The sequence below is a fragment of the Ursus maritimus genome, unplaced genomic scaffold, assembly GCF_017311325.1.
Source record: "Ursus maritimus isolate PB19 unplaced genomic scaffold, ASM1731132v1 scaffold_26, whole genome shotgun sequence".
Taxonomy (NCBI): domain Eukaryota; kingdom Metazoa; phylum Chordata; class Mammalia; order Carnivora; family Ursidae; genus Ursus; species Ursus maritimus.
Genome location: NW_024425119.1, coordinates 43,202,853 through 43,213,596, shown reverse-complemented (window position 1 = coordinate 43,213,596; position 10,744 = coordinate 43,202,853). Strand labels below are relative to the sequence as shown.

General features: G+C 59.4%; 1 protein-coding gene across 1 annotated transcript; it reads left to right on the top strand.

Moving 5' to 3' along the window:
* Positions 1-4,263: 4,263 nt before the first annotated feature.
* Positions 4,264-10,315, top strand: MAP3K12 (mitogen-activated protein kinase kinase kinase 12). Its single transcript, XM_040642532.1, has 13 exons — positions 4,264-4,723; positions 5,029-5,212; positions 5,402-5,593; positions 5,870-6,028; positions 6,179-6,337; positions 6,916-7,024; positions 7,249-7,358; positions 7,466-7,582; positions 7,662-7,799; positions 7,983-8,607; positions 8,799-8,869; positions 8,957-9,230; positions 9,568-10,315. Exons 1-13 carry the CDS (start codon positions 4,279-4,281, stop codon positions 9,661-9,663), a joined length of 2,679 nt encoding a protein of 892 aa, XP_040498466.1. The 5' UTR covers positions 4,264-4,278; the 3' UTR covers positions 9,664-10,315.
* The last annotated feature ends 429 nt before the right edge of the window (positions 10,316-10,744 follow it).

Here is a 10,744-nt window from a genome sequence, read left to right as displayed (position 1 = left end):
GAGTCTCCCTGCGCCTCACTGTTTCGGTCTCTGAATCTCGCGGCTCTTCTCCCCCGCCCCACCCCCACCCCCCACCCCCGTCTCTGGGTGTGCCTGTAGCCCTTTCTGTGTCCGGCTCCCTATCTCCCCATCTCCTGGCACTGCTCCCCCAGTGCCAACCCAAGTCCCCTCTCTCCAGCACCAATCGCTCTTCCTCTGTTCGGTGCCCGGGCCGAAGATTTGTCTGCATGAGGGGTCCAGGGAGGTATGCGAAGGGCAGCACACAGGCGGCAGGCTGAGGGGGCCGGGGGGTGGGCGGGAGGTCCATGCCGGCCATCCCCGCAGCCATCCCGGCCACCAGCACATGGGCCAGCCCGGGTTAGGGGCGGGGCCCAGGAGCAGCCCCGCCCCCGCCGCCGCCGCTCACGTGACGCTGGGCTAATCTTGTCCTGGTGACTTCACACGCCGCCTCGGGCCCAGTCGTCATGGTTACGCCGCAGCGCCCAGCGCTTCCCCCAACCCGCTGAGTCCCCTCCCCTTCCCCACCCGGACCCCCTCCTTCCGCCGCCGGGCCCCCGCCCCGTTCCAGCCACGCGCCCCGCGCCACGTGACGGCCGGGAAGGAGGTCGGGAAGGGGGAGGGGGCGCTGGGGCCGTAACCCCTTCCTCCCCGCCTCGAAGGGCCGGTGCTGGGGATTCCCGCGGGACCCGGGAACGGCCCGATCCAGCCTGCGCGCTCCTTGCTGGCCAGCCCTGCGGGAGCGCCCGGGAGCCCCAGCTTGGGGGCGCAGGCGAAAGCCCTGGGATCCTGCAAAGTGCATTCTCGGCCTGTGTTTGTCTTTGGCATTACGGTGTACGTCTAATCCTTCCACGGCGCCGTTATCTCGTTATCTCTTAGGATGCGTTGAGGATTCAGAGGCTGGATCTGACTAAAGCTTTCTGAGCCTTAGTTTCCTCAAGAATATAAAGGGTCCGACGGTAACAGCGCCTTCCCTGGGTGGTGGTGAAGAGCCAGGGAGCTACCGCGTCCGTAGTGTAGGGCGGCCTTTAAGACGACCGTCCTGCCTGCGCTCCCCGTGCAGTGCGAAGCCTGGGGTCCCGTGCGAGAGCGTCGGGGGTCTCAAGGAGTCCGGGCTGTCAGGGGAGCCAGAGGCCAGAGCACACAGTGCCTCCGGGATAATGGGAGCCACGATGGAGGAGGTACAGGGGGCTGTGCCAGCCCAGAAGGGACCTCAGCTCTGAGCCGGGCGGGGGGACAAGGAGGAAAACTTCCAGGCTGAAGTGAGATTTGGAGAGATGGGGCATGAGAAGCGCCTTCTGGGCAGAGAACGCCGGGGGGCGGCGCTTGAGTCTTCTCCTCGGAGAGGGCCCGCTGGGCAGGTTATCCAGCACCTCTGTCACTTGGGGTGAATTTCGTTTTGAGGATTAAATGAGCTAATGCGCCTATCAGCAGAGGCTAACATACATAGTAAGCCTTGCCTAAGAGTTAGCCATTCCCATTAGGTGCCCTGGCACAAATGCCTCAAGTAGCCTGGGGGCAGTTCTGTATGGCCCGGGTACCAACAGCAGTGGGAGACCGGCTGGGGAGGGACCAGAGCATGGAGATAAGGCTGCTGGACCAAGGGCAGTAGGGGGTTATTAAAGGGTTTGAAGGGGCGCCTGGGTGGCACAGCGGTTGAGCGTCTGCCTTTGGCTCAGGGCGTGATCCCGGTGTCATGGAATCGAGCCCCACATTGGGCTCCTCCGCCGTGAGCCTGCTTCTTCCTCTCCCACTCCCCCTGCTTGTGTTCCCTCTCTCACTGGCTGTCTCTCTCTCTGTCGAATAAATAAATAAAATCTTAAAAAAAAAAAGGGGGGGGGTTTGAAGCAGAAGAGGGGGTGCTGGCCAGTCTGTGTTTTAGGAAGATCCTTCTAAAGGATGGTGGAAAATGGAGTGGGGCTGTGTGAGTATTGGGTGACTAAGAGGCAGTCCTGGGTTAGCTGACACAGCTAAAGAGGCCTGAGTTAAGACAGTAAGGTGGGACTAGAGAGAATAGACTGGCCTTGGGTCAGAGCTTTTCAAATGGGCCAAATTCAAGGAGGAATCACCTGAGGTGCTTGTTAAATATGCAGGTTTCAGGCCCACCCCACAACCACTGCAAAATCCGTGAGAAGCCTGGAAATGGCTACAAGAGCTGATACCATCAGAAGTGCCAAACCTCCGTGTTGGTCTTTGTCATTATCCAGTGACATTCCTGTTGTGGATTCCTGTTACTCCTCTCCCACTGTGATTCAGAGGCTCTGAGGCAGGGGTTCAGGAAGGACCCTACTATGAGGAACAGTTGGAGTACCACTGTCCTCAGGAATCCTCATATCTCATGATTTCTTAGCTGACCAGATGCGGCGGGAGATAGACTAGAATGACTCCAGATGTCAACGTCTGGACAAGTTTGGTATAGGTTGAAGAATTTGCTGTGCCTGAGTAATTGCTAGTTTATCCCTTTGTACAGCTGGAGAAACTGAGGCCCAAATCTGGTTTACCCGAGGTCACACAGCCAGTATGTGGCAGAGGCAAGGCTAGAATGCAGATTCTGTTTTTAAACATTTATTTATTTGAGAGAGAGACAGCACACAGGGAGAGGGAGAAAAGCAAATTCCTCTAACATGGAGCCCGACACAGGGCTCGATCTCACGACACTGAGCCAAAATCAAGAGATGGATGCTTAATCGACTGAGCCACCCAGGTGTCCCCAGTTTTCTCTTTAAGATTTTATTTATTTGTGGCACCTGGGTGGCTCGGTCAGCTTGGGTCATGATCCCAGGGTTCTGGGATCCAGCCCTATATCGGGCTCCTTGCTCAGCAGAAACCCTGCTTCTTCCTCTCCCCCTGCTTGTGCTCTGTGTGTGTGTGTGTGTGTGTGTGTGTGTGAAATAAATAAAATCTTTTTAAAAATGATTTTATTTATTTGAGGGGCAGCTGGGTGGCTCAGTTGGTTAAGCGTCTGCCTTCGGTTCAAGTCATGATCCCGGGGTCCTGGGATCGAGCCCCATGTGGGGCTTCCTGCTCCGTGAGGAGCCTACTTCTCCCTTTGCTACTCCCCCTGCGTGTGCTTTCTCTCGCTCTCTCACCCGCTGTCAAATAAATAAAATCCTTTAAAAAGATTTTATTTATTTGAGAGAGGGAACAAGTGAGTGAGCCAGCAAGCAGGAGCAGGGGGAGGGGCAGCGGGAGAGGGAGAGGGAGAAGCTGACTCCCCACTGAGTGAGGAGCCTGGATGGCGGGCTCGCTCCCAGGACCCTGGGATCATGACCTGAGCTGAAGTCAGATGCTTAACCAACTGAGCCACCCAGGTGCCCCTAGAATTCAAATTTTTTTTAATGGTCGCTTTTTAAATAGCAGCTAGTTTCGAGAATTGGGACAAACCTGCATTGTCTGGAAGGCTGATACTTGGTTTGGAAGCTGGGGATGGGGCAGTGGGGAAGAGGAAAGGAGACAGGGCCTCTGTAACGGAGCCCGTGGGGGAGCAGCAGAGCGGATGTCAGGGCGGAAGCGGTGGGCTACCGCCTGCCCTGACGGCTCCTGCGTCTGCACCCCCACTGGACCGGCCTGCCTCGCCCCCCCACCCCGACCGTGCGTGGGGCGGTGGGGGGATGGTGGAGCTCACGAGTCGCAGGCTCACTTCCCTTGGCGAGGCCCAGGTGTGTGCGTGTGAACACCAGAGGCGGAGACCCCGATGAGAGCCCGAGCGCGCCTTAGGACGACTGTCACCCGAGCGAGGCTAGTGTCCTGCGAGGCCTCGGCCGTCTCACGTGCAAGTACACGAGTGGGAGCCCCGGGCGCACCAGCGGCACGTGCCTGCGCGCCCCCGTGTGTGCTTCCGCGTGAGGAAGCCCGAGGGGTGTGGCTAGTGCGGCCGAAGACTGAGACTCGGAGTAAAAGGTGCATGTCCGAGACCCCCACGGGAGCTCTGCGTGTGCCTGGGAACCGGCCAGGGAGAAGGGGCTAGTCTGGGACCACACACCCGAGCTTCAGCCGGACCTCACGCACGCAGCTGCGTGGGGCTGTTCCCTGGGCTTCGAGAGCAGCGCTCAGGGATGGGACCGATGGATGCTGACAGAGTCCCGGTATCCGGTTCCCCTGATGGGGCCTGGGTGAAACGCGGAGAGCGACGGGTACCCGAGGGCCCGCGAAGCTCGGTGTCATTTCCAGCAGGGCTCCCGGGAGCCCGGGTCCGTGCGCGGCGCAGCCCCGGCTGACCCTCCCTCCCCGCTTTGCTTCCACAGGGCCCCCCGCCCGCCGCCACCCGCGGGCCCAGAGGCCATGGCCTGCCTCCACGAGACCCGCACACCCTCCCCTTCCTTCGGGGGCTTCGTGTCCACCCTCAGCGAGGCGTCGATGCGCAAGCTCGACCCGGACACTTCCGACTGCACCCCGGAGAAGGACCTGACGCCCACCCAGTGTGTACTTCGCGACGTAGTGCCGCTCGGCGGGCAGGGCGGGGGCGGACCCAGCCCCTCCCCGGGGGGAGAGCCGCCCCCTGAGCCTTTTGCCAACAGTGTCCTGCAGCTCCACGAGCAGGATGCAGGGGGCCCCGGGGGAGCCTCTGGGTCCCCTGAGAGTCGGGCGTCCCGAGTTCGGGCCGATGAGGTGCGGCTGCAGTGCCAGAGCGGCAGCGGCTTCCTGGAAGGGCTTTTCGGCTGCCTGCGCCCCGTCTGGACCATGATCGGCAAGGCCTACTCCACGGAGCACAAGCAGCAGCAGGAAGGTAGGCCGCGTCCTCGCGGGGGCCCTGCCCTGTGTCCCCGAGATCTCATCACGCGCTGACCCTCTCTCCCCCCAGAGCCCGGCCGCAGCCCCTCGGCCGTCCATCAGCCCCCGGCTTCCCTGCTTCGTAGGTGCCCGTTCGTTTCCTCACCTGTTCCCCCGGGCCCGTCTTCTTGGCCTCTCGGGGCTCATTTTCGCCCTGGGCCCCCGAGTCCCGCCAGCCAGCCCAGTGCCTCTCCTGCGCCCGCCCGAGAGCCTGTGGGTGGCTCTCGCTGAGCCTTGTGGCTCTGCGCCTCCTCTTCACAGACCTTTGGGAGGTCCCCTTTGAGGAGATCCTGGACCTGCAGTGGGTGGGCTCAGGGGCCCAGGGCGCTGTCTTCCTGGGGCGCTTCCATGGGGAGGAGGTGGCTGTGAAGAAGGTCCGGGACCTGAAGGAGACGGACATCAAGCACCTGCGAAAGCTGAAGCACCCCAACATCATCACCTTCAAGTAAGGGCCGGCAGGGGCTGGAGCGGGGGCCGTGGGGCTGTGGGCAGGGCTCTGCTTGGGCGGCAGGGGATCGACCCCCCCTTTCCTAAAGGAGATGCTGGAAGGGGCTGGGTGGGAACGGGGGCTCCGAGTGTGGCTCTGGGGAACTCGAGGCCGGCCGGGGCCCTCACGCCGCCGTCCGGCCCCCAGGGGCGTGTGCACCCAGGCTCCCTGCTACTGCATCCTGATGGAGTTCTGCGCCCAGGGCCAGCTGTATGAGGTACTGCGGGCCGGCCGCCCTGTCACCCCTTCCTTGCTGGTTGACTGGTCCATGGGCATCGCCGGTGGCATGAACTACCTGCACCTGCACAAGATTATCCATAGAGACCTCAAGTCCCCCAAGTGAGTAAGCCAGCAAGCGCAGAGCAGCTGACGTGCATGGTCTCCTGCGGGTGACCCCGCCTGTCAGTGTAGCCGGCTGCCTGCTTCCAGACCCCGTCCTAAGTCCATGTGGTCATCTCAGAAACCCCTCCCAAATGACAGTCCTATTTCGGGAGGGCTGTGGCAAGCCCCCGGCCTCTGGGTGCCCCCCCATGACTGACAACAGAAAGTGAGAGTTGCTGCAGCTAGATGAGGTGTGGAGGGGCCTGGCCCCCAGCTGACTACGATCTTTACCAGCATGCTAATCACGTACGACGATGTGGTGAAGATCTCCGATTTTGGCACTTCCAAGGAGCTGAGTGACAAGAGCACCAAGATGTCCTTTGCAGGGACAGTAGCCTGGATGGCCCCTGAAGTGATCCGCAACGAGCCCGTGTCCGAGAAGGTCGACATCTGGTGAGGGCCGGGTTGAAGACTGAGACTGGCGGGTAGCCAAGCCCAGGGAGGGAGGGGGCTTCCAGGGCCTGAGTGCAAGTGAGAGGAGTCTGTAGCAACCGGGGCCTCTGGAGGGAGCCCCTCCCAAGCGATGTCCCCTCTTATCCCCAGGTCCTTTGGCGTGGTGCTATGGGAACTGCTGACTGGTGAGATCCCCTACAAAGATGTAGACTCCTCAGCCATCATCTGGGGTGTGGGAAGCAACAGTCTCCATCTGCCTGTGCCCTCCGGCTGCCCCGACGGCTTCAAAATCCTGCTTCGCCAGTGCTGGTAAGGACGGCCCGGCGAAGCTGGAGAGCAAAGGGTGGTTGCTGGCTGTTAGATGGCACCTAGCACCCAGGCCTCCAGGCCCAGAATCCTGCACAGGGAAAGAGGGACAGAATTCCCTCGTGTGATTGAGACAGACTGTGCAGCCTCGGGCGAGTGGTGTCCTCCCTGAGCCCGTTTCCTGTCTGTGAAAGAGGGACACCCACAGCAGCTGGCCAGAGTGGCCGGGGTGCGCCTGGGGAACATGGCAGCTGGAGCCTCAAGCGGGCCGCTTCGACACAGGAGGAGGGCCTTGGAGCCTCGTTTGGAACTCGGACTCTGAAGGGAGGTTGAGTTTCTCATTTTTGGTAAACCACTTTGAAGGGAGTTACTCAGAAAAAGGTGTCTGGAAAATAGGATGAAAACAGTTTCTTCACTGCAGGACTTGTGCTAACGGACAGTAGAGCCGGTGGACCGGGGACTTCGGCCGCAGAGCACGTTCTAGGATTCTGTTCTCCAGGGTAGACTCTGGGAAAGGACGCTCTAGTTCCTCTCCAGTCGTCCCTAAAATTTCTGTCTCCCCCCAACCCCGTGCCCTCCAGGAACAGCAAACCAAGAAATCGTCCCTCGTTCCGCCAGATCCTGCTGCACCTGGACATCGCCTCGGCTGACGTCCTCTCCACGCCCCAGGAGACTTACTTTAAGTCCCAGGTGTGCTGCGGGCAGGAAAAGGAACAGCTCAGCTCCCTGCCTCTGCAGAGAGCACCATGCGCTCTGAGGGGAGGTGGGGAAGGGCCGAGACCCCGTCTTGACCAGTCCCCTGCCTGCCCCCGTTTCGCTCCCGGTCCGCGGCAGTGCGGCACCTGTACGGGCTTCCCACGGCTCTGCTGGCTCGAGGGAGGTCCGTCACCCCTCGTCGTCTCTTCACCCCCTAGGCAGAGTGGCGTGAAGAGGTAAAGCTGCACTTTGAAAAAATTAAGTCAGAAGGGACTTGTCTGCACCGCCTAGAAGAGGAGCTGGTGATGCGGAGGAGGGAGGAGCTCAGGTGCGTGCCTGTGTCTGGGAAGGGGCTTCCGTCAACAGCGGGGACCGGGGCCAGTCAGGACACCAGGTGACGCCAGCTCACCTCAGAGACCCTTCCGCCTGTCTCAGACACGCCCTGGACATCAGGGAGCACTACGAACGGAAGCTGGAGCGGGCCAACAACCTGTACATGGAGCTCAACGCGCTCATGCTGCAGCTGGAGCTCAAGGAGCGGGAGCTGCTCAGGTAACCGACGCCCCTGCCGCGAATCTCTTCATGGACTGTGACCCAGGGAACCTCGTGAGCCCAACTGAATTGTCTTTAGGAGGGAACAAGCTTTGGAGCGGAGATGCCCAGGTCTGCTGAAGTCACACCCCTCCCGAGGCCTCCTGCATGGGAACACGATGGAGAAGCTCATCAAGAAGAGGAATGTCCCACAGAAACTGTCACCCCACAGTAAAAGGTGGGACCAGAATTCGTAAGTGCCGAGGTGTAAGGGCAGGGGGCGTGCTAGAAGCAGGGGTGGAGATCAAGGATGCCCAGAAGACTGATGGGGGGGATGGACTTGGTACTACCCAAGGTTAGGGAAGGCGTTCAAGTAGCTGAATTCGTTCGTCTCAGACTTGTGCTTCCCCTCCCCTACCAGGCCGGATATCCTCAAGACTGAATCTTTGCTGCCTAAACTTGATGCTGCCCTGAGTGGGGTGGGGCTTCCCGGGTGTCCTAAGGGCCCCCCCTCACCAGGACGGACTCGTCGTGGCAAGACTCGTCACCGCAAGGCCAGCGCCAAGGGCAGCTGTGGAGACCTGCCTGGGCTTCGTGCAGCTTTGCCACCCCATGAACCTGGGGGACCAGGAAGCCCAGGGGGGCTAGGAGGGGGACCCTCAGGCTGGGAGGCCTGCCCTCCAGCCCTGCGTGGGCTCCATCATGACCTCCTGCTCCGAAAAATGTCGTCGTCGTCCCCAGATCTGCTGTCAGCAGCACTGGGAGCCCGGGGCCGAGGGGCCACAGGGGGAGCTGGGGATCCTGGCTCACCGCCTCCAGCCCGGGGAGACACCCCGCCAAGTGAGGGCTCAGCACCTGGCTCCACCAGCCCAGATTCACCTGGGGGAGCCAAAGGGGAGCCACCTCCACCAGTAGGGCCTGGTGACGTTGTGGGGCTACTGGGAACTGGAAGGGAAGGGACGGCGGGACGGGGAGGAAGCCGGGCTGGGTCCCAGCACTTGACCCCAGCTGCAATGCTGTACAGGGCTGCTGTCACCCGGAGCCAGGTAAAGTATGGAGGGTTCCTAAGCTCTTCCCTTTTCCTTGTTCTCCTTGGGGCCCAAGTCCATAACTCCCCTCCCATAGTAGGTCTTCATCTACAGCCATTCCCTACTTAACCCTTATGACTACGTTCCCTTCTCTTGGGTCCTTGCTGACCTCTTCCCACTTTTGACTGAAGTCCACTCATCTCCTGCAGAAACGTGGCATCTCATCAGAGGAAGAGGAAGGAGAGGTGGACAGTGAAGTAGAGCTGCCCTCGAGCCAGAGGTGAGTGACACAGGACGGGAGGTCACGACTGTGTTTTGCTTTGGGGGCTGCGGTGTGCCAGCTAAGCCCGGCCTCTCCAACATACAGGTGGCCTCAAGGCCTGAACATGCGCCAGTCACTGTCCACCTTCAGCTCCGAGAACCCATCTGACGGGGAGGAGGGCACAGCCAGCGAGCCCTCCCCCAGTGGCACACCTGAGGTTGGCAGTACCAACACCGACGAGCGGCCAGACGAGCGGTCCGATGACATGTGTTCCCAGGGCTCAGAAATCCCACTGGACCCACCTGCATCGGAGGTGGCTCCTGGCCCCGAACCCAGCTCCCGACCCACCCCACACCAGGACCTACCCAGAGAGGGGCAGGTGAGTCACAGAAACTACTTGGTGTATTAGAGGAGCGGATGCTTAATTATTTAGGACCTAACGGGTACAGAGGAAGACACCAGAAAGATAGGTATTTAGCCTCCAAGTCACTCAGTATGTGAGCCCCGTTCCTCCCGCACCAAAGAGCAACTATCACAGGGCAGAATCTGAGAGGCCAGTGGTACAGAGCGTGTAGTATGGTTAGTAGGTTAGTGGTGTTGCTTGTCCGGTAGCTGCAATCCCGACCCTGGGAATCTGGTGTCTGAAGACCATGACATCAGGTGAGCACCCAGATCGGCTGAGCCTCACCTCACTGCACTTCTACTCTTCTTCACAGGGCCCTCCCAATGAGGACTCGGACTGTGACAGCACTGAACTGGACAACTCCAACAGTGGTGAAGCCTTGCAGCCTCCAGCCTCCCTCCCTCCATGAAAGCCACTCTTATTCCTGTACATAGAGAAATTATTTATATAAATAATATATAAGCGCCACATAATCAACAGAAAGATGGGGCTGTCCCAGCCTTAAGTCAGGCTCAAGGGAGTCTGACCCCTGACCAATTCACCTGATCAACTCTAGGGCTCCTGGCAGCTGTGGAAATGAAGGACAAGTACTACCCTAGAGCTGCGGGTACGGGCAAACTGGCCCCTTCCTGCTTCACCCCATTATGTTCAGCGAGCGGTAAGGCAATAGAAAAGCCAGACTTGCCTCTTATGTTCCTCTGTACTCTTCCCCCCTAACCCTGGGGAGGAGGATAGGGAGCCACTTAGACTGCACTTTTTTGTTTTCCGTTTACTCTGTTTACACATTTTGCACTTGGGAGGAGGGAGGCAAAGGCTGGGTCCTCCCCTCTGAGGTTTCTCAGGTGGCAATGTAACTAATTTCTTTGTTCCTCCGTTTCTCTGCCCAAGCCCCGGCTTAGGGCCTGGGGGAGGTTAGGAGATTGTGAAAGCATGTGATGGCTCAGGCTGAAGAAATGGGATGATGTTTTAAGTCCCTGCTTTTGTCCTGGTGCCTGATTGGGGTGGGGACTGTCATATTGTAACCCCTGTGAAAAATCTTAAAATATAACCACTCCACGCAGGCCCAGCTGTTGAGGGTTTTCTTGGTGGATGTATGGGGTAGTACCCCTCGTTGAAAGCAGGAGCCTTGGGCTCCAGACATTATCTGAGGACTCCGAACAAGTTATTCCTTCCTTTTATGCGTCTCCCCCCCCCCACCACCTAAATGAACATCACTTTAAAGTTCCAACCTTCTAAAATTAGCTGCATAAATGGGATCAGGTACATCTTTCTGGAAGGACTTTAGTAGGAGAACAGAAAATGTTAAAACACACTCTTCTTATGGAGAGAACTGTAAATGAACAGTTATTCAAAACAAGAGCCTGGTTTTTAGCTTGACCAAGGATGGGACAGACACGCCCAGCAACCTAAATCCCAGTTGGACACCTACACATCCAGCTGCTTCCCCAGTATGCACATGCCTCCTTCCCCATCCCCTGCCCACCCAGTGG